The 23,360-nt window shown below is 40.8% G+C and overlaps 3 protein-coding genes across 8 annotated transcripts in view; 2 read left to right on the forward strand and 1 right to left on the reverse strand.

Annotated features, from left to right (window-relative positions):
• Positions 1-150: 150 nt before the first annotated feature.
• gss (glutathione synthetase) lies at positions 151-10,481 on the reverse strand. Its single transcript, XM_056385717.1, has 13 exons — positions 10,214-10,481; positions 9,528-9,669; positions 6,947-7,092; positions 6,711-6,786; positions 6,069-6,208; positions 5,659-5,775; positions 5,245-5,325; positions 4,867-4,944; positions 4,665-4,734; positions 3,818-4,012; positions 3,546-3,627; positions 2,895-3,084; positions 151-2,003 (listed from the first exon to the last, which is right to left on the reverse strand). Exons 2-13 carry the CDS (start codon positions 9,657-9,659, stop codon positions 1,880-1,882), a joined length of 1,431 nt encoding a protein of 476 aa, XP_056241692.1. The 5' UTR covers positions 9,660-9,669; positions 10,214-10,481; the 3' UTR covers positions 151-1,879.
• A 120-nt stretch (positions 10,482-10,601) lies between these two features.
• zgc:103759 (U8 snoRNA-decapping enzyme) lies at positions 10,602-15,775 on the forward strand. 5 transcript variants are annotated; one of them, XM_056385718.1, is made up of 5 exons: positions 10,602-10,666; positions 12,130-12,261; positions 12,556-12,596; positions 14,855-15,092; positions 15,239-15,775. In XM_056385718.1, the coding sequence occupies exons 1-5, from the start codon at positions 10,646-10,648 to the stop codon at positions 15,482-15,484; spliced, it is 678 nt and encodes a 225-aa protein (XP_056241693.1). In that variant the 5' UTR covers positions 10,602-10,645; the 3' UTR covers positions 15,485-15,775. The 5 variants fall into 5 exon arrangements, with proteins under 5 accessions (XP_056241693.1, XP_056241694.1, XP_056241695.1 ...); XM_056385719.1 differs by having other exon boundaries at positions 10,607-10,723; XM_056385720.1 differs by lacking the exon at positions 10,602-10,666 and adding an exon at positions 11,895-11,979.
• A 1,789-nt stretch (positions 15,776-17,564) lies between these two features.
• Positions 17,565-23,360, forward strand: part of arhgap4b (Rho GTPase activating protein 4b) — a 34,004-nt gene continuing 28,208 nt past the window's right edge. The window contains exon 1 of one of the 2 annotated variants that reach the window (XM_056384851.1): positions 17,565-17,746. The gene's annotated coding sequence lies outside the window, so the exon portion shown is untranslated. The remainder of the gene's footprint in view (positions 17,747-23,360) is intronic. The other variant, XM_056384852.1, reaches the window with a different exon arrangement.

The raw sequence follows: 23,360 nt of genomic DNA on the forward strand, positions 1-23,360 counted from the left end.
TGTTATTACTGTAATTTGTTATTCTGATACTCACTATGACCTTGACTGCATCACAGTTTGGTGTAACAGGCTGGTGGGGGAGGAGTAGTTGAGCAGATTTAAGGATGTCTGTTGTGTGGGACCAGAATAAATAGGACCCGATTAAATGAATTTAATTTGACACCGACTGACCATTTTTTATTCATCATCTTCATCATATCTTTCAATTTTCAATTACAGTATTAACCCCAGAATGCACCACAAGAGGTCAAAATTAGTGAGTGAATGACTTGTGAAGTTTGGCCTGTAAGTCGAGCAGAGGGGGCAGCTGTGGTGTGTGATTCTGACCCTGAAACTTTGATGATGAGATATTTGACTTTCTGTTGCTGCATTTCAATAGAAATATCATTCATGGTAACAGCTGGAGTGGCTCAGCTTTGACATTTCTCTGTCAAAAGAAATCCACTGTCACTGAAACATCTCCTGCATTCATAAGTTGTTTTCCCTTACTGTAAAAAAATACATACTTTTTTATATTTTTCTTATTATAATAATGAGTATTATGATTATTATTATCTATAGTAGTAATACTAGAAATACTGTAGCGGTAGCAATAGTAGCATTAGTATTATTACTTTCTGCATAATTACATGTACAGTTCACCACCCAGCTTCAAGCATCATCTGTTCTCATCAATGTGAAGTCATGTGAAAGTAAAGTTTGTGTTAGTCGTCTGTCTCAACCATTAAAGCACTCGCACAGTTCAGCTGATAAAAATAAGAAAATAAAGCCCATCAGTTGATGGAACAACAAAAACCGGCTGCTTAAGGACACTTGATTTTTTCTATACTTTCTTTTAAAAACTAGCAGTGCACAGTATTCCTGTTATTCCTGTTAACCTGGGCTTTTACTTTTAGAGTTTTTGCCATCATGATGATTGTTCTGTTTTTATGCAAGATGTCAAAACTCCTGATAAAAGCCAAAGTGCTCTTGAAAAGAGAGTCAAACTGGAGCAACCACAAAACCATATAAAACATGAAAACACACGATGACTAAGCCTGAAAAACATCCAACTTTCCAATTATATAAATTACACAGAATCAAAAACCGAACATTAAAACTGTCAGAAAGCTGCCTGGAGGCTGCAGTGGTGTTGAACTGTGCTGAAATATGTTGTAAGATGTTCTTGATTTCTGAAACAGCTTTAACACAGAGTGTCTACACCGCTTTAGAAGAACCTCAGTGAAGATGTAGTAACAGAAGACCGACATAATATGGTGGTTTAGACCCACACACCATATTTCTAACGTGAAGCTGAACAGAAATGTTCCAGTAAAGGAAAGAAGATCATGTCCCTTAAAGAGAGACACTGAGGCTTTTAATTAAAATATTTTTAAAAATCTACTCTCATAAAATGACAAATTAAGAGATAATTTATGATTCATTTTGCATTTAACAAAGAACTGATCGTCTCTTCATATAAGGAGACTTCTTGAATTTACTGAACTGAGCATATTTTTATGTTAAAATTATGTTTTTAATCACTTACTGGCTTTAAGTTTTATAACTATCTAAAGCACTTGAGGTTGTATTTGAGAATTGGTCCTCTCTTTGGAGTCGCTGTCGCTATAAAACACCAGGCTACATCAGAAATCATACACGTTTGTCTACTGCATCAGCTCTGATAGCAGGAGGAGACCTGAATCATCCTCCAGGGATGTGAGCCACAACTGAACCTGATCCACGTCACAATAAATTACACATCTGCTCAGCCTCGTCTTCACACTGTAGCAGCCAAAGTTAAAATGTGACTCAAATGTGCCACCTTGATTTCGTCATTGTGCATTTGTGCATATTTTTTTTTTTTTTTTTGGGTGAAAGCCCAGAAAGTAGGAAGGTGTCAGACGAGGAGAGGATTGTCCAGCACGGCGACCCCTGCTGCTACGCCTCCGTCCGAGTGCTCCGAGCTCTTGGTCCTCAGCAGATGGCCCACGCACTCGTTCATCACCATGTCTTTACCCTGCCTGTAAGCAAACGAGGAGAAACGACAGATTAAGAATTAAACAACAACATTAACAGTTGTGAGTTTTCATTCTGGATCTCTGTTTGGATCTCTATTAACTAATCAAAAGATCTGGCTCTTTAGTCGTTAAATGCTGCTCTGTGTTCACCAGCTAGTCTTTAACGATGAGTTGGAACAGACAGTTTATCAGAGGATCTCGCTGAAAACAGCTGTTTGCTGCTAAAAGACACTAAAATTCTCTGTAGAGCTTCAAAACCACTCAGAAACCTACGGGTGACGTCCCGGAGACTACGTCCATCTTTATTTACAGTCTATGAGCTGCAGGACCTCTGGTCGGGTCATCACTACAAGTGACTCCTTTCATACATTTGATAGCAACTCTTGTGGCTTTACAGATAAAATTTCTACATAGCTAATATGTCTGCTGTGTCTCGTAACGTCAAAGTCACTTTGGAACCATAAACACAGTCCTCCTAGCTCTGGGAACAAAGTCTGTATCATTCAGTTCATCTTCACTAAAACACATCAATGAGCTGGTGTAAACACACGAACACAAAAAGGAAATTTCCCACAACAAATATCTAATACTTTAGTCATCTGATGATTAGCTTCAGCTGAATATGCTTATATTATGGATTTTGTCTAATTTCCCCTCCCTGTCCTTATTGGCAGTGAGTATAATATCAAAATAAATGTAATAATCCTACTTTTATCCTTTAATAAACTTGGAATTATGCAGCTCCATCTGTTTACAGCGCAGTTCTGAGATATTGATTCAAGCTGTAATGAATTAGCTAGCACTGAAAGTACAAACAGTTTTATTTAAATATCTCATCTGAAACAAATCCATGCACACAATATATTTTATAGCAGTGAATTAGAGATTACATACCTGACATATGCTCCAAACACTCCTAGTTCACTGAGGCAGTTACTGATCTGGAGAGGAGCGTCTCGCCTCAGCAGGAAGTTGTGTGCGGGGGCGGGATGGATTTTATCCATCAGAATAAAGGCCATCCTCTCTGTGCTCTCATTCATTCCCTCCAGCACCTGGCAGATCTCTGATCCATAGATGTTGTTACCTATGGAAAAAAACATTATAATGAAGTGTCAATAAACCATCAAGAAACTGACTCAATATTTATATTACAGAGTATATAGTATAATATTTACATAGAGAGTAACACTCAATGTTAAGCAATCAAGAATATTAAACAATCAAAGCACTGAGAGTGAACTTCTCTGCTTAGGGACTTTCCTTAATCGACATTCAAATGCCAGAATAAACTCAGAGTTTTGCTACAGTTGTGGTGAACTCCCGTCATCTCGACCGTTTGGTGTGAGGGGATCGTCCAAGCTTTAAAACATGTTTAATATTATCCCAAGTTTTTAGTCTTAGCTCGTACAGATAGTGACGTCCAAAACGACTTCTCCAGCACCGAACAGGAAGCAGCAGACATTTTTTTTTAAATTGGTGACCCATGTGGTTTTAGGGTCTGCGGCATTGGGAAATCCATTTATAGAGATGCTTCTGTAATCTTACCTCCACCTTCTCGCTGAGGCTTCAGGACAAACCTGTCCGGCGCTGCCAGAGCCATTGCCACAGTTTTGTCACCTTCTGGACCCTGAAGGAACATCAGCATCATCAACAACAGGGAAATAAATGAGGAGAGGAAAAACTGACCAGGACACATTAACATTAAACCAAGTAATTCTATCTCATGAAAAAACACTTACTGTGATTTATTTATGTCTGGCTTTTAAACAACTTCACAATAAAAAAAGAAATAAAAAACAGCACTGTCAGACTCTTACCATGTCTAAAGTGTAGAGGCCGGCGAACGTCGCTCTGATCTGCTCCACTACCTGAGGCTGGTCGGGGAAGAACTTCTCCAGGACTCCAGGTCTTGCGAGCACCTGCTGGACCTTCTTGGTTCCTGCCAGGTGAGTACTGATGTCTGGACACTTCACAGCCAGAGAGCGCTCCATGAGAAGACGAGCGTCCCAAGTCTGCAATTCAAAAAAGGAAAAAACAAAAAAAAAAAAAGAACATAAATCTGATTCTGGATTCAAGCCTGTCTCTGTACATCATATAAATCATATCATTTGATGTGCTTCAGTCTAAAGACAGCTCCATTTAACTGCTCACTCTTTGGGAGAAGTCATTTTCAGACACATACGAATTCAGTTAGATGTAAAGCAGGACGATAATCATTATAATATTAATAATAATATTAATAATAATATATATTTATATAATAATAAACAGTCATTCTTTACATGTTATAGTTTTACATGTTCTAAAGTGGGGTTCGGGTCTTCAGTCTTAACTTTCGTTGTTTGACATTCCTGACGAAGCAGAGGGGACGTTGGCCAGCAGAGCATAAAAAGTTTGTTTTTCTTTGAGGGGGGCAGGTGGCATGTGTCCGACGCCAACACCGACAGTAGAATGAAAGGGAGTAACACTCAGTCACATATTCATGGAGGATTGTAAAAGCCGCTTTTTCTTATATAATCTAATAGAGTCTAAAGAAAGGAACTGATTATTCTGTCAATTCATGTCTAATGCGACAGCAAAGGAGAAAAAGAGTTGCATCAGTCTCTCAACAGTTTCATCTGGCAGTCCTACATGCATGATCTCTAAAGAGAAATAATTTGAGACCTGTTCAGAGACGTAGTTCTGAGGCATGTAGCCGTTCCTGAAGTACACCACTGCGACCTCCAGGCCATCACTGAAAATAGAGTGACACAAAATCCACAGTAAGTCAAACAGTACACGCTGTACTGCCATGTACAGCATGTAGTTTTAATTTGTGTATAATAACATTTTATACAATTGATTACTGAACATTAAGCAGACTTACACAAACAGCCTCTTGTCCTGATCGAGGGATCCAGTTTTACACACATCGTCAAACCGTTTTCTTATTGTGGGAATGTTTCTGAAACACATGGGAGAAAAACCTTCACGTTTACTGTGGGTTCTTGAAAGTCCATTTCCAACTGAACGATGTCCAAACTTCTCAAAAATGCAAGAAGATGCCACGAAAGATAAAAGGAGCGAAATATGTGAATTGAGGCACAAACCACAAACGTAGAAAACTCATTTCAAATGGCCATGAGGCATCAGGGAAAGAGACACAGTGGCAGATGTAGATTTGTTTTCCATTAAAACTGCATTATTTTCAGATCAAATATAAGTTGGCTGAGGCTAGAGGGGAACGGTTTTGTTAACAGCTTACCTCTTCCACAGTTCATTCTCAATGTATCGCTGATCAAAGATGTTCCTCTGGCTCTCTTCCACCAAGAACATGATGACCGCCCTGTAATGACAACCATTCCTCCTTTAAGACACCTTCAACACTACATTTAGACATTGCTCTGGACATTTAGTTACTCTGGATAGTCAACAGGTCTCTCTTACAATTGTTTTAAACAGGTAAACGATGCAGAATTTCTTAATACACTGGTTTCTTAGCCAACTGAGAATCAGGCCTTGCAGTCAAAACATACTGGTGTTTATATTGACATAAACCTTAAAAGCTGAGACTTGACATTTTAAGGTAGAATTAATCATTTTATTTCAAATTGAAGAGTCTGAAGAATAAAAAAAAAATAGTTTAACAGTTACAGTCTGGACTGCACTTAATCCCCACCTCTCTGATCCATAGAGCTCCCAGGCTTTAGCAACTGCTCCGGCCAGACCAGCGGCGGGGTTGTTGTCTAGGATGCGCTGGCTCTCCTCCAGCCGGCCGGCCACCTTAAGGATGTGTCTGTCGAGCAACATGAAGGACACTTGGTGGCAATCTCTGTCAGACATTTCTTCATCTATCTATTCAAAGCAACAACACTAGGTCATTTCCCTAGACAGTTTGTGAGAGAGACAATGTGGTTTTGTTGCGTTTCTGTTTCATTTTCAAAACAAGAAACGGTTGACAGTCGTCGAAATCTGACCACCTGCTCAGTCCTAGAAGACAATCTATGTTGCATGTGAAATACTGATCACCAAAATATTTTCTATGACAGCTATAAAACGCTAAGAGAGACAAGGTAATGACCGACTCACCGGTGTACATCTGGCGTGCGAGATGAGAGACCCCCAAAACTAGCAGCAAAGGTATTGATCTCTATCTGCTTTAGGGACGACGTCCCGTCCTCTCTCTGGTCCAGCATGTAGTCAGACCGGTTGAGGCCCAACACGATAGACTGAAGGAAAGGGGCAAAGACACAACTCTCAGACTAGATCAGTAAAACGTAATGATTCATAATCATTTGGCCCAAGATATTGTGTGGAGGTGAAACAATAGGTTGATTAATTGATTAGTCAATGGACAGAAACACAACTTTACAATTTTTCTAAACAACTGTATGTATTACTTTTCAATGAGATGAAATGTAGTAATATTTCCAGTGCTATATGAACAAAGTGTGGAATCCCTGTTGAAAATAGGATTATTAATAATTAAATGTGCAGTGATAATAACATTATAACATGACATAACATCATTTTTATTTTCAGATCATTCAGATTATTGTAGAGACCAAAGTTCGTTACTTCTGGAGGCTTTGTTATTTTTTGATTCAACCACAAGATGGCAGCATACTGAGAAATGCAAAGGTGACACAGATGGGATTTTATTAATATAATGCCAGAGTGAGCAGGGCTCAGTAGTTTCCACCACTGCAGCCTGAGAGCAGCGAGCTGTACCTGAGACCTTCCTTCTTTCAGGATCTGTTCATGGATCCTGAACAACCTCGCAGTGAAATCATCCACTGCAATGGTGCTGCAAAACAAAGAACGTCATTCTGTTAAAATCCCGACAACTACTTATTTAAAACATCACATTGTTCTTCTTTTATGTTAATAGAAGTTATCTTTAGGAGTTTTGTATTGCCAAACTGCTGAGAAGGGCCATCATTATGACATTATAGCTCATATATTACCTGGCAAGAGCGTCTCGCAGAAAGTCTGTATCCCGGCTGATCTGGTCCACCAGTGTGTTGTAGTAAGTTTGCACAGCCAGAGCCTGGAGGAACACATCTTTAGGCACGGGCGTGGGAAAGAGTGTGAATGGGGCGTAAGTCACCAACTGAAAAACAAGAAAACAAGTTTCTTACAAATGTGAGAAAAATTAAAAATACATTGGGATATAAAATATTAACCATTTGTGTGCAATTTTGTCATAATTGCTGTGTGAAGTCTTGAGTAATAGCTAAAAAGTGACCTTGACCTTTGACCTTTGACCACCAAAATCTAATCAATTCATCCTTGAATCCAAGTGAATGTTTGTGGCAAATTTGAAGAAGTTCTGTCAAGGCGTTACTGAGATATCGTGTCCACGAGAACTGGACACACGTACGGGCAGACGGACAGACAACCTGAAAACAACATGCCTCCGGCTCTGGCTGTCGCCAGCCATGAGCCATAAAAACACAAGCGCAGCACATGGCATGTGGGGAATGAACATAAAGCATTTGGACTAAAAATCCCAGTAATTGCAAACACAGGCTTAACAAAAACCTTTCCCAAATCCAGAGCCCTAAAGCAGAACGAATTCCTAACATGACTTCAAATTGAACACGCCCACTTTACCAGCGCTCTGGTTTTGAGCCATGGAGTCTCTTACTGGGTGGGGCTCACTTTGTCACAACACACAAATGCACATTCATCAAGTTAAGTTTTTTTATTTTTTTTATTCAAATTCAAATTCTGACAAAGCAAAGCAACTTCTTTTATTGAACATGCAATTACTTCAAACATGAGTGGGTTCAACAACTCAACTCACAGTGTGTTTTCAGTTCTTTTGTCCCATTATCAACTAATTGGCCAGTGTAAGTTGCATGAGCCTTTCTCAGACACTGAATGTGTGACATTGCTGGTTTCATCTGTCTGTTACAGTGATGGCTTTTTGTCATTCAGACATCTCTTCAGAAATGTTGTATTAAAAGCCACAACGTTTCAAAGTATTTTGCCCTTGAATCTTTAATTAGCGCTGAAGCCATTGTGAGCTCACTGCCACTGCTTCTCAAAATTAATTCACAAATTCCTTTTTGAGAGACAGAACTCTGCTGCCTGTGCTATAATGTCAAACAGTGCACTAACACAGAATGACAAGACAAGCAAGCACTGTAAGCACATGCAGTTGCATGAATACTAATGTAAAATGTAAAAGGAGTGCAGGTCTGATAAGTATTATGGTTGTATGAGGATTTTATCTCCTACACTGTGAGGAAAGAATATATAACACTCTTAATGTCTTTTATCAAAACCATATAAAGAAGATTGTTCTGTCCCTCCTTGATTTGATACTTTTCTATTCCTCTAAACACACAGGCTTGGTCACACCTGGCATTAACATGTCTCGTGTGATCCAATCACAAGTGGTCAGCTCTTAAGTGCAGTTGTGAACACATCAAAGACACATAGAGGACGCATTTGAGATCCGATCACTCAGACCACATTCGGCTTCATAACGAACAGAAATGGACAACCTTATTTCAGTGTAGAGCTGTGCGCAGTGCAACGATACGTTCAACCTCTCCATGCCCGTCTCTCTCTCCCTCTCTCCATCACACACACATACACAGAAACACATTGACAACAGACCAGTCTGTCGGATTGGTTAAAAACCAACAATGCATACCGGTTTATTTGCATGTAAAGTGGGGAAGTGAGAAGACGCATACAGACGTGCATTTTTCAGCTAGGTGTGAACCACTTGTGATCGGATCACTGAAGACGCATGCTGATGCTAGGTCTGAACAGGGCCATTCAGATCTAATCACTTGGAGGCGGTCTTTTAGCAGTGTGAATGCAAATGTACCCTGGGCCACGTTAAACCTAATTTCACTGTAGATCTGTGCAGGGTGTATTCAGCCCCTGTGAGCCCCCCCGCCCCCTTTCTTTTACAAACACATTGACAACAGACCCATCTATCATAATACAGCCAGACTGTCTAAAAACAACAACACATTTGTCTTTGTTTGCAAACATAAATGATGTAAGTGCTTATTTGCATATGGAGCAGGGAAGTGATCTGACCACATGTAGCAACTCAAAATGCACGTGGAGACGCATTGTAATGCCAGGTGTGAACTGACGTACTTAGACCTGTCCAGTTGTGATTGGATCACATGTTAATGCAAAATATGAACAGGGCCACAGTTGCCCCTTTTATAAACATATAAGTATCTTGAGATTGGAAACATCATCTTATTCCAAACTGTCTGAAAGTGTCATATGCCGTATATTCTGTTATACACCATTCAATTAAATCACACAATAAACCACATGAAATTGTAAGAAGTGACCCACTAGCAGGTTAGTGGGATTTAACAGCAAGTATTCTGTCGAATATGAGGGACAATTAAAAAGCATGCATTTGTAAGATGCATTAAATTATGCAAAGAAGGTCTCTGAATTGGCAGAACATGTTAATGCCAGGCAATGCTACTTTAATATTACGCTGTGTATAACATCATATCCGGTGCAGGTCGATTAAAAATACCTGTTTCCATCTCTCACCTCCGATGCGTTGGGAGTCTCTTCGATCCTCATTAGGACACCCTGCAGAAGCGCTGAATCTTTTGCCACATCCGCCAGGTCTTTGATCAGTGAAGTATTCATCATCACCTCGTCTGGTATCCCCTGGGCCATTCTGATTCACCTGAGATATGAAGAACAGTGCAGAGGTCCAAGACAACAACATCACCAAGTCATATAAAATAAAACGCAAATAAGAGGATTTTCCTTTAAATCGCTGTTTCCACTAATGTTGTAAACAGTCAATTTCGGATTCATCTGTATTTGGGTTACAGAATCAGTCAGTAAATTATCCTGTACTCACTCATGAAAACCTTAAGGGTCAATACTACAACTATCCTATAGCTGACACTAATACTAATGACAGAATTATAATAACAACAAGGCAAATATTAGGAATAGGTTATTAGCCATATAACAAAATAATAGTTGTTGGTGTTGAGCAGCCTGCACAGTACAGGAGTCGCTGCATACATCAGACACAGCATACATTAAAAGCTGTACATATGCATTCATTGTAATATTGACAAATAAATAAAAGATGCCACAGAATTACACACTAGTAAGTTTAAAAAAAATAACATTAAACTTGGCAGGAATTTGCTTCCTGTGTAACATTTGTTAGAGGCCCATGTATATTACCGAAACAACGCTTCAGCTTAATTTACCTGTGGCTGCCTTGGTTTTAACCAGGTGCAGACGCTCAACTCCGTCGGCTAACAGGCAGTGGCTGGTGGATAGCTAATAGTTAGTTAGCTAGCTATCCTTAAGCTAGCAGGTCTTCACAATCAGTGTTTTCTGTCCTGCAGGAAAGGACTCACAGGTCACTTCTGTAAATTTACTTCTCTTCTCCAGAAAAGACGTCGCAGAAATGTCAATACAGCCACCTGTGAGGTACGAACAAGCCGGAGGTGGTGTAGTACTGCACATAGACATACTATATTGCATCCACAGGATTTACTAGCTAGCAACCGCTGATTGGTCGGTCCGTTTCCTGCTATTGGCTACGTAAAGCCGCTTCCTTTGTTTAGCCAATCAGTGCTCAGTACGTCACCAGAAAGCTTTCGGTCAGCTCCGGCGGTGAGTGAACACGGTTCAACATGCTGAACATGCTGAGCAAGGTATGAGACAGCAGTTTGTGAAACCACGTTACCTTCGAAAAGGTATTTCTGTGACAGGTAATGTGTGAGGATCACGTTTGTATGGTTCATCGATATATTAGTAATGGTGTTGTTTTTCATTTAACTGTGGAAATCTCTGCACACACAAACTGCACACAGACAATAGTGGTAGAAATAGTATAAAAAGGGTAAATAAAACATTAAAACATGATAAATAAATAAATAAATACGATAAAGGTTCAGCAGTTCAAACTATTTACATATTAAGAGTATTTAAGGCTTTGTGGTTGGTAGGTTCTGAATGGCATGAATGCATTGCTACATTTTGTTTAAGAATTTTTTTACGAGGTTGTTATTCATAAAATGTACTTTTGTCAATGTAAAGTTTTGCTATAATATAATTCTGTGTTTGTTCTGAACTGCAGACATCAGAAAAAACAAATAACACATGTTGATATAGTAATTAAAATGAGCATAAATATAACAATGAATATATTTTTCCAAAAATCTTTCCAAAAACAACAGTATAAAGTTAACAAAACAAGGGTAGAGGTGTTGCAGCACATAAGGAGCATAGACAGCCGTGATGGAAACTTTTAAAATGTTTAATTTTGAGATAAACCTTCTGCAGTAATTGATTAAATATGAAATGGTGACAATGTCTTCCTGAAAGAAGGATCTGATCCTTCTGTTCTAGGTCGATGGACTGGATAAAAAAAAAAATAAAAAAAACATTTTCCTATGGTGTCATTAAAAGACAAATAACAAGGAAGCAGAGACAGTTCAGTGTTACCCATAAATAACATCATCACAGATTTAGGAATGGTATACTATCATACAAAATTCCTTTGTGATGACAGGGATCCATAAAAAAACTAAATAAGGTCTGAATAAGACATTAGGGGACCTTCTAGATTAAATGACAAAAAATATTACTGTCAAACCTATTTGGGAAAAATATAAAAAAAATTTAATTGTGGTCACGCAGATACTGAGAAACATCTTACATGCCACCAGCTGTTTTATAGTATGAAAACAAAATAAGAATAAGGAGAAAGAGAAAGGAAAGAGAAGAAATTAATTGAAATATAATATCAATATGCAAAAGACACTAAAGCAAATTAACAGAGCAGGGATTCTCGAATTGTCAGCGTACTCCACACCAGCAGAGGGAGCTGAAGCTTTTTTGATACAGGTCACAAAGCTCTTCCTTTAACCTTCCCGGTTCTGCACAGCCTTCTGTGAGGTTTTCTGCATACAAGTCCACAGGCCTTCGAGCTGATCAGCAGATTTCAGTCTGCTCTGTTGATTCAGTATGTGAGGGAGGGGGAGAGATAAACAAGGGAGAGCAAATGTATTTGGATGATGACACATGACAGGGGGGGGGGGGGGGGGGGTAGCCATCAGGAAGCACTGAACTGTGAATGTGTAATTTTGCCCTGTGTCTGTGTGCATGCTTGTAGATGGCGAGTGGACAGTTGTCGAGGGCGGAGGCGTTGGCGTGCTCAGGCTGTCGGCATGCGTGCCACGTGATGCTCTACGCTGACACAAAAAGTCAGCTGTTTGGAAAAATTCCCATCAGACATATAATACTGGTGAGGAAGAGCAGTGTGTGTGTGTGTGTGTGTGTGTGTGTGTGTGTGTGTGTGTGTGTGTTGTAGGAGTGGTGTATGGATGGAATTGGTTGGGTCCTTGCACAACCATACATGCACAAGTGCACAAGTCATGCACACCTTTTGCTTTTAATGTTTCTGCCTGTTTGCATTAAAATGCACTCCTGTGTGTGTGTTCAAGCATCTCTGCCTCTGTGTGTGTACGTGTTTGTCGGTGTTTGTGTACGTGGATGCATCAGTGTGTGAGTGTATAACAGCCTCTGTCATTTCCCACAGATGCAGATGCGCTTTGACGGTCTGCTGGGTTTCCCTGGCGGGTGAGTCTTTGTTTTGGGCTTTTATGTGCACAGGTTTGTTCAGCTCAGGTCTGTAAGTCTGTCTTTTCCTTCACAGATGATCCCGTTGAAAGATTTAAACGTTTACGGCACAGAACAAACATTCACACTTTGTCACTACAATACTCATACCGCACACATGAACAGTGAAAGATAAGAAAAAAGGCTTGACAGCTTCCTCTGTAAGGTGCCTTATCTTGCCTTTAAAAACCCATTTAAAAAAAAAAAAACTGTGATCGCCAGGCACAGACTTATTAATTAGTACTTAATCTTAATATGAATCACTTGTGCCTTCGCATCTGTGAGTTACAGTAGTCGCTGCCAGAATTTCTGGGCCATCACTCGCCAACACAGTGAAATTATATAATGAGACAAGAGAGTCTGAAAAATGATGATGACATATGCAAAATAGATAAGATCTACAAATGAAGCTGGAACAATGGTCAGAACAACAGTGTGTACTAATTTAATACAATATACAAATTGTCTACATTATGTTCCATATACTGTATTACTGTCTTTATATAGATTCATGGTCCCCAGAGGATGAATGCCACTGACTTTGGTGATCCCTGACCTTTCCCTTTAGTGCCACCATTGACAGTTTTGTTTTTACTGAGCTATCTCAGCAACTATTGGATGGATTCACGTGTAATTTGGTACACACTCTCTGTCTCGCTGTTCTCAGGTCAAAACTTGAATTTCTCAAATACTTAAGTCTGTGACAAAATACCTGTAAAACTAATGACATTCACACACAGCATTCACATCAGCCTTGTACTCTGTTTGTAAATATTAGCCTAGTAACAAGCTAAATAAAGATGGTGAACGTGGTAACAATTATACAACATCAGCCTGTTAGCATTGTGACTTAGCATGTTGGCATGCTGACGTTAGTATTTGGCGCAAACACTTCTTTGCCTTACTACAGCCTGGCAGAGCTGCTAGCATGACGGTAAACTCTTTGTTACTCCCTTATATATTTTTTCTTCTTCTTATCTTTTTACCTTTTTATCTTTTTCTTCTGTGACCCACAAAAGTGAATTGATTCCAAGTTTGAGATAGTACAAGATCAAAAACGAACAGTGAAGCAATTACACGTTAGTCTGTCGTCAACTTCATCATGTTAGTATTGTCATTGTGAGGATGTTAGCCAACTGGTGTTAGCATGTAGCTAAAAGCACTGCGATGCTAAGGTAAAGTTTCACAGAGCTGCTAGCATGGCTGTAGACAGTATTTTTAGAGTGAACACACGGCATACTCAAACCCACACTTAACAACATGTTTGCTTAACAGCCTTAAACAATTACTTCAGGTGGAAAAGTGAAAAATTCAAAGAATGACTGCGGGGCTATGCCATAAGGTGATTTTGTTATTTTGTCATATTCGTGGGCTCAACTCAGAGTAAAGTTGTATTTCACTGATGGAAATTTTTTTTCATTTCTAATACGACTGAAGACTTTTTGTTTTTATGTGATTTGACTTGGTATGTAACCATCATTTCAGACACCTTTCATTTTTAAAAGTCTGTCTCTGCCGTCCAGTTAATTATGAGTGCAATTGTTATAAATAAAACCTCACTGCTCACTCTGCACTAATCACCTGATACTGAGTGATCTACACCCTGAAATTAGCAGAAAGTAATAATTAAAAAAATAGCTTTCTCAGGATTGAGATCAGGACCAATTCAGGCGTTTTGATTAAATATTGACTATAAATCCATTAAAAAAAATCAATAAATTAATAAAAATAGTTCACAACACATGGTCAGGACATCCATAATTGAAAGTTTCATATAATACCTGCACCTCAGTACAGAAATGGCAGGCGTGGTCTGGGCTGTGTCAAAGACTCTTCTGCTCAGATAAGCTGAATACAGTCAATAAAAAAAAAAAAAAAAGATTTAATAATATGAATTAAGTATAAGAATATTTATAAAATGTTGCAATGAGAAGCTCAATCCCCTAGAGGGCGCCAGTGGACTTGATGAATAAAACAACTCGCCCACGGCACCAAAATCCAGTGACTTGTGACTTTCTTGTGATTTTCTTTTGACTTGAGGCAGCAGCAACTCAGCAAACAAGTTTTGGGCTTGGAAATTCAATCAGCTTTTCAACCAGCTTGATTTATTTACTTCTGCACTGAGGAGTCTCAGGGGAACAGTACAGCTTACATTGTTTATCTACTTTCAAATCTGATCCTGACCTTTGACCTCCCACACCTCCCTCCCCACACCGCAGGCTTGTTAACCCAGCGGAGGAGACCCTGGAGGCGGGCCTTAGCAGGGAATTGTCGGAGGAGCTGGGCGTGGCTCTTCCTATGTCGGTGGAAGATCATGTGGTCTCCTGCCATGCCCCTGCTTCATCTCCCTCCTCCTCCCGTCTTATCACTCACTTCTATGTGAAGAAGATGGAGGAGGAGCAGATCAGGGAGGTGGAGAGAGCAGCTGCATCCACTGCAACAGATCATGGACAAGAGGTAAAGAGAGAGAGAGAGAGAGAGAGAGAGAGAGAGAGAGAGAGAGAGAGAGACTGATTGCAGCCATTTACCTGATCTCAAGCTCTGTTCCTCCCAATCTTGCTCTCTCTCTCTCCCTCTCTCTCTCTCTCTCTCCCTCCCTCCAGGTTCTGGGAATGGTCAGAGTCCCCCTCTACACCATGAAAGGCGGGGGAGGCCTCGCGTCTTTCCTGTCGCACTCGTTCATCGGCAACGCTCGCTCCCAGCTGGTCGACTCTCTGCTGCGCCTCAACCTGGTCGCCCCCGAGGAGTTGCACAAAGCCCTCGTGCACTCTGTGAAGACACACATGCACACCACAGAGGACCTGAAAGCGGCCATTGCGCTGACAGATGCGAGGAGGAAACGGTTTTGAAACACACCTGCATCTCATGCATCAGAACATCCTCTCAAGCACGTTCACAGACTCAGTTTGGCCATCAGCAACACAATCCTTCACTCACACACTTAATCCTAGACACATACACACACACACACACACACACACACACACACACACACACACACACACACACACACACACACACACACTCTAATGCTGATGCTGAGCTGGTGACTCATAATTGCCTGCTGTGCATCAAACAGTTTGGGGAAAACATTATCAACTCCTTTACCATTAACGGAAATAAAATGATTCACACTGTCATATTCTGTCATTTTACTCCTTTCATCATCAGCAAGTTGTTGATTTCAAGCAGCAGAGCTGAAATTCTAATTATATGATATGAAATTAATTGGTATTGCAATCAACACTTTATCAGACCTTTTAATAAATTGATGCTATAATGGAAATTACATCTTAAAAATTCTAGCCGGGATTTTTAGTGTCTTGCAAGCTGCTGACAGTCCGTGCAAAATAACAAAGAAAGGCAACACAAGACAATAAAGACACTGCACATGACTGTGCTGCCTTATATGGAAGTGCATATGCACCCTGTGGTAAGTGTCCGGATCTTAAGGGCATGATCAGCGGAAATTTAGGTAGAACTCTTCATCCGTCTTTGTGCTGCTCACTTTTTTTTTTTTGGTGGTTTCTCTTTTATGAAGTTATAGCGACGGCAGGAGCAGCGGCGGCGCTGGTGCAATCCACTGGATTAATTACGTCCGTGACATACTATACAGCCTGCAGGCGAAGATTTGATTCTGTTTAAGTGTACCCTGGGTGCACATAGCACGCCTGCACCAGATGTTAGTAACCTCATTCCCAGACAATATTGCTGGCAGTGAGTGAGAGCAGAGACACGATGCTGCCTAAATGTCTAAGATACCTACTGTAAGTGCACAATGTGAACATGTCCACTGTTTCTTTCTGCAGATGGATCAGCCTGACATGCTGAATGTGGTAATGCACAGAGGAGAATAACAGGCTGAGAGAATAGAGCCAAACACTGAGTTTATCTTTTGATTCATCAGTCATGCAGCAGGTTTACTACACTGCAATCAGTGCGATAAATCCAGCTCATTGTTTGATAAATCTGACACAGAATGTACATTAGAGATGAAGGATGCTGAGAGAAACACACTCATTCACTTTTATCCGGCTTTATAAAACGGTAAATTTCATAAAGACTTATTGCATTTTAAAAGGGGAGGTACATGCATCAGCCATAAGTACGTACAGATTGAGTCGTGCTTGGGCAGGTGTTAATACAATAAGTGATTGCAAGCAGTATTAATTTGTGAAGTGCAATGTGATCTGCTGTCGATACGCATCTCTCTGTTGGTGTGTGTTTTTCTCAGCTGTCAGGAGGAAAAATGCACCACATCCGGCGCAACAGACAGGAAGCCCAGCAGACGGATAGTACAAAACACTGTTGTCTGTGGTGGTGTTTGTGTGTGTGTGTGTGTGTGTGTGTGTGTGTGTGTGTGTGTGGAGGAGGGGGGTATACGTGGCTGCTTGAGGACATGCCTCTTCGAAGCATACACGTATATATATGTGTGTGTGTTTGCATTTGTGGAAACGGTTGCATCTTGCACAAGAGTGTGTGAGGAGAAAGGATCCTGTCATGTGATGGTGTTGTAAGGGCGAATAATACAAGGTCATCAGAAAAAAAACCCAAAACATTTCGAGAGAGAAAGAGATGGAGGGATGGAGCGAGGGAGGGATGGAGGGAGGGCAGTGCAGGCGAGGGATGGATGGATGGAGGGAGAGAGCGAGAGCGAGGGATGCTGAGGGAGAAAGGCGGTATATTCATAGCAGCAGCGGTATTTATAGCCGCCCAGAGGAGAGGAGAGAGCGGGGGGCGTGGCTTGGGTTGTGGCTCTCGCACTGCTTCACGAGGCAGAGAGGGAGAGAGGGAGGGAATGGGAGGAGAGAGGCAGCTCTGGCGCCAGTGAGAGAGAGCGAGAGTGGAGGCTATTTGGCAGGAGAGGGAAGAAAGAAAGGAGGGAGGGAGGGAGGGGAGTGGAGTGGAGGGGAGGGCTGTTTTTGAGCGTGTGCCTGAGAAATGAGAGAGAGAGAGAAGGGTGAGAGAGGAGGGAACTGAGCTGAGAGAAATCTGTCAGATTCAAACACACTGCTCTGTGTGTGTGTGTGACACAGAGAGCGAGGGATGAGAAGAGGAGGAGGAGAGCTGAGAAACAGATAGAAAGAGACAGCAGAGGACCACAAAGTGAGGTATGTACGGCTGTCATGCTGCTCCTGAATCCAATAACAACCAGTGTGTGTGTAAATATATGTGTGTGTGTGTGTGTGTGTGTTGTGTGTGTGTGTGTGCACGCTTGTGTACATGCGTGACTAAAGTGAATATGTATGTGTTTAAATATAGTTTAGTGTTTTAAAGGGACACTGTATTCACCTGGGGGTTTTCTAAGTGGACAAATGGATGTGGGCTACTGACTGTTAGGGGTATCAATTATGTAATATGTGTGCACCATTTTCAGTGTTGATGCTCTGTGCATCTGTGTGTGTGTGTGTGTGTGTGTGTGTGTGTTGTGTGTGTGTGTGTGTGTGTGTGTGTATGTGTGGTTGTGTAATTACACCGAGGTGTTTATGTGGCCATTGTGTGAAGCACTGCTACAGTCCACTGGCCATATTGGGGTGATTTACAGCCATTGTAAATATAACTCAACACTCCTCTGCTGTTAGAGCAGCAGCACCTTAATCCACCACCCCCCACCCCCCCCCCCCTGCTTATCACCTGCACTATTGACAGATAATTCAGTTATTATAGGATGAAGATAAGCAAATGGCTTAAACAGCCTTCTCACAGGCGTCTACAAAGTAGGATTCCCTTTGTGCTGTTGGTTTTACAGTGAATCAACAAAGATTGTGATGATAATGTAACAGAGCAGCCTCTTGCAGGCAGGATTTTTTGTTTGTTTGTTTGATGAACTGAAGTTTACTTAAACCATAGAAGGAGGTCCAGTTTAAGTGTCAAGAGCAGCTTCTTAAACACACACTTTGGATGTGCTAGGATTATGACTCTGAGCTGATTTGTAGTTGAACGTCCACTAATGTAAAATACTGCACTTTTAAAAATAGCCAGTCTGGTCTGACATGCAACAGCACAGTGACCTTAAACAGCACAGTGGTTGACCAGCTTTACCCTCACTGCATCAGACAACTAAGGAACCACTTCCCTCTCAAACTCTTCAGTTTAAAAGAATAAATAAATAAAATAAGGAACAAATTATAGATTATTTATTTTATTTTGTGCATTTACTTACATACTTTCACATGTACAAAATGAAACTGATGCCCAGGCAGTGGTTCACCTGTGATCTGTGGTGGGCAACAAACATTGCATAAAGAAACTAGACATTATGTGTAAATATGAAACAATATGAGCAATGTTTACAATTACTTGGCCGTATTTTTCTAGTGTTGTAAGAAGTATTCAGATCTTTTACCTAAGTAAATGTAGAAATACCACACTGTAGAAAAGTAGAAGACATGGATTCAAAAGCATTAGCATCAAAATGAAAGTACTTACATTATGCAGAATGGCCCCATTTCTGATTAATATATATTATATTACTGTATTATAATTATTGATGCATAATATATAATATATAGTTAAAAACTACAATATTTGGCTTTGAAAATGGATTCACTCAAGGACTTCAAATTTGTAGTTAAGCACAGTATTTGAGTAAATGCACTTAGTTAGTTACTTTCCAGGACTGTGTTTTCCACAGTGAGATTTACTCATACACTCTGTAGTACAGTAGAAACTAGGTACAAAATTGGCAAGCCTAAATTGACCCCTAATCATGTCTGTCATAGGAAGCAAACGAAAATACCAGTGCAGAAGTAAAGGTTTCAGCAGAGCCTGAGGAGCGGATGTGGGCAGTCTGACAGCCTCTCGGCCCTTACAGTACCCAACTGTCAGGAACTGTTTTCATTTCACTTTTTTTATTCGTCTTTTTTTTTCATTTTCGCCCCCTGCCAGGACCTGCAGGTATGCACTCCACAAACTTTACCTGTAAATGATCCTCTACATAAAACCCGACCATGGCAGGACCTGAGGCAGCAGTGGAAAAGTTTTCTGTGCCATTTGGCTTTAATTTTGCATCCCTGTACGATGCATGAATTGCCCTCAGTGTTGTTTCAACGACCGTGCCAGAATCTGAAAGGCATCTTATATACTGTGTGTGAAAACCTTTGGTGGCATACTATGGTTTCCTGTTTGCTACGGCAGCCGCTGCTCAAGCAGTAGCTGAGAAGGATGTGTAAGAGTGTCGAGAGACTGTGGCAAGAAGCAAACTTTGTCGGTAATATGATGAAGTTGGAATTTGCTACTTTGCGTAGCTAATCATGCATCGTCCTAAATCTCATGACACGTTCTAAATGAAGCCTGGGGCCAGAGCCAAAACGAGGGCATCCTACCTGTTGTAGTGCAGTCAGGTTGGCAGTATGAGATGCATTCAGATTTGCTTTGCAGTGTAGCAGCCAATGAATGAGCTGACGTGTGATGCATTTAGCTTCTTGTGGTTCAAAGTAGATCAACTTTGGTGATCTGCAGCAGCGTGCTGTGCTGTAAGAAAGTACAGGCTCAGAATCTGATTGGTCATGTAATCTTAAAGCAGGATTAAAATTACAAATAACACTCTCTTTCTCTTACAAATGAAAAGTCAAATTTTTATCAGTAATAAAACCTGCTATCATTCAGTTCAACACAGTCAGGGTTTTTGCTGCCACAGCATTACTTTTGCTGTTTCACAATTTGAATGCTTCCATACACACACTTGGCTATTTTGAGTGCCTAAGTGCGTTCACATTGACAGGTATGGCAACAACTCGGATAGTGCACTCAAAATGGTCCAAAAATTGAGTATAAAATGATGGACACTTGAGTGCAGCCATCTTGGCTACGTAGCAAAAGGGGAGGGAGCACCAACGTATTTTCAAACTTGTGAAAAGGGCGACCGAAGAACAAGGACATGTTGTCGGCGGCGATGGCGGCATAATTTCCATGTTGCATGACACAGGGCAAAGGAAAACGTTAATTTTGAAGTCATGTGAGAAAAAGCCGCCGGCAGGTGGGTGACAGCAGTCACCTGTAGTGACTGTCATCTCCTGACTGCAAAACTGCAATGTCACTTATGGTGCTAATACTAGCAAACTTTAGATAGATATCGCTGTATATCTGACATTAGTGAGTCAGCCCATTGGGTTTCACACTTTATCTACTGTTATGCCATAAGCAGCAGTATTTTGAGTTTGCAAGTATTAGGTGTTGCATAGCTTTCAAGCCACAGGAGTGCAAGGGCACAATAATGTGGTACATTTGCATCAAGAGGAACTAAAACGATATGCATCATTACCCTCCCCAAAAATTAAGCTTTCAGCTGCAAAACTGATAAATTATTAAATAAAAAAGTATTTTTACTTAACTTACTGTGATAATAGGTTACTGTGTTGATCTTGTAATCTATGTGCTTTTATAGTAGATAATCAAAACTCTCTAGAAATGAGCACAGCAGAAATAAGAAACAAACTGGAGATGATAAAAGTATTTAAATAAAAATGCAGAACAATTATAAACAATATCAGGAACTAAAACTGCAGCAGCAAGTCTCTCCAAAGGTTGCAGACAGCAGGAATCAGGAATAATATCCACATGCTAACAAGCTAACAGGCTATTTATATGTAAAGTTGATGAGGTGCTTTGTCCCTTGATCTGTACGTCTCATTCTCGTAAACACGATATATCTCAGGAATGTGTTGAGGGAATTTCTTCAAACATCGATGTTCATTTGCAAATAAGGATTAGCTGGTTATAATTTGGTGATCAGAGTTCAAAGGTCAAGGTTCATATGATCTCACAAAACATGTTTTTGGCCACACCTCAAGAAGTCACACGCTCATTATGACACAATACACTTAATAACTTTTATTAAAGTGGTCACTACATATATTATAAGTCTGGAAGGACGTGAATGTAAACTGCAACTTGAAGCGTGCAACTGTGAGGTGGTAATTCTCCTCATGGCCTGCTGTTAGTCTTGTAACATATAAAAGGCAAGTATGCGGGAGAAGGTAAAAGCTGTTGCCAGTGTCTGACTTTATCCTGGAGGCAGCACATGTCAGTGCAAACTCGATAAATATTGAACTCACAAAAATGCCAGGAGAAAAGATAAGTTGGTTGGTTTTGGGGTCAGCATTAATAGACTTGCATTTTCATAAAGTTAGGATGTTCAAAAGATACAGATTATTCTGACTTTTAGTAGCTACTGGGGGGAACGCTCCAAAAACACTGGATCCTACATTTCCTATAATGCAACTTGACAGCATCTTTTATCACTCCCTGGTTTCCTGCTAAACACCCACGTGTTAGTCACTCCACACCATCAGTCTGTAATGTAAGCTTTTGGTTATTTTTTGGGGGGGGGGGTTTGTTTTTTTGGGATCACTCACTCCAGAGACACAGGAGACATTAAACAGTAGTAGAGTAGTACTTCTCATGACGAGTGAAATGTGTAAAATCGATGGGGTGCTCCTTTACTTCAGTGATCTCCGACTGGACCCAAGTAGCCAGAACCTGTATGTCCATCCAAGAAACATGATTAAAAACAGAAAATACACGACAGACGCCAGCGGCTGTTATTCGACAAAAAAAAATCAAAAAACAAATTTTAATCACCTGCTGAAACAATTTTCAGTGATGATGAGGTCTGCAGAACAAAAGCTGCTGCAAGCTGAGACTTGACAGCACAAGTCCCGTCTGTCGATGATTATTTGGGCTAATTCCATTTCATTTCATATCATTGCTACACCTATAACCCACTCAGCAAGGTAACATGGTGCACGTACAGTATGAATCATTCACAAACGCCTTTCTCTTGTTGTATGTTTTCCAGTGAGACCTGTTCTATTCCCACCAACTCTATATCTGACTGCTTCCTCCTGCTGCATGAACTGCAACAAGCTCCATCTTCTCCCAATCATGTCCTTGTCTATAAGAGCCTCTCCAATCAGTCTGTCACACAGACGAGTGTCTCACCTGACTCTACATGACTTGTGTTCGCAGCAGTGAGCGTACAGCTGCAGCACCAGATTAGCATACGTTCATGTTTGACAGTGCTTATCTGTGATCGTGCTGCACTGGTAAAGACGACACTTCACCTCCTGCGCATGCTGCTACAGTTCAGCTGAAACCTCAAGTCAACTTCTCAGGATGTGAGATCATCTGGCCGAGGGTCCCGTTGACACCCATGTGTTTTCTTTTTTGACATTTTGCGCCGCATTAGCAATGGTTTGGCTTCGTCCACACTGGATGAGGAAAGATTTTCTCCTCAGAGGAAGCAGCTGCTCGGAGGCAACATAGCTGCGGATTTCTGCAAGAAATGTGACACAAGATAACGTTCTGTACAGTTACAGGCCCAATGTACGAGACTGTGGTTGGCTTCCAGCAATGTCAGGAAATCCCCATATAGTATCAGCCAGCACATCAAACACAATGTCCCATTTGTATCCTGCATTACTTCTGCTTAGTGCTTCATTTTTCTCTTCAGAAGAAATTAACTGAAAATCCCCTTAGTGGCAATAAGGAGCTATCACGCTGCACCACATGTATCCTCGCTTGTCTTCAATCTACTTTATATTCACCACGTATATTGCATGACCTTCTCCTTACAATGACCTTGACTTTAAGTATGAAACGTCTTTCTCCGATAACCTCCATCTCTCTGCCCTCACTGCCCCCTTTTTGTGTTTTTTCCCGGTCTTTTGCTGTATCTCTCGCAGCTCCCTCCCCTCCCTCTTTTCTCAGATCATTTACATTCGC

This window comes from Seriola aureovittata, chromosome 9 (assembly GCF_021018895.1).
Source record: "Seriola aureovittata isolate HTS-2021-v1 ecotype China chromosome 9, ASM2101889v1, whole genome shotgun sequence".
Lineage (NCBI taxonomy): Eukaryota > Metazoa > Chordata > Actinopteri > Carangiformes > Carangidae > Seriola > Seriola aureovittata.

Excerpts from the sequence above, each read along its gene's own strand:
- gss (XM_056385717.1), bottom strand. The coding sequence starts at position 9,659 with ATGGCCCAGGGGATACCAGACGAGGTGATGATGAATACTTCACTGATC. Across the intron at positions 4,735-4,866 it reads CAGGACAAGAGGCTGTTTGT|TGATGGCCTGGAGGTCGCAG; the intron begins GTAAGTCTGCTT and ends CTCTATTTTCAG. Across the intron at positions 3,085-3,545 it reads GCCTCAGCGAGAAGGTGGAG|GTAACAACATCTATGGATCA; the intron begins GTAAGATTACAG and ends TTTTTTCCATAG.
- zgc:103759 (XM_056385718.1), top strand. The coding sequence starts at position 10,646 with ATGCTGAACATGCTGAGCAAG. Across the intron at positions 10,667-12,129 it reads TGCTGAACATGCTGAGCAAG|ATGGCGAGTGGACAGTTGTC; the intron begins GTATGAGACAGC and ends GCATGCTTGTAG. Across the intron at positions 12,262-12,555 it reads CCATCAGACATATAATACTG|ATGCAGATGCGCTTTGACGG; the intron begins GTGAGGAAGAGC and ends CATTTCCCACAG.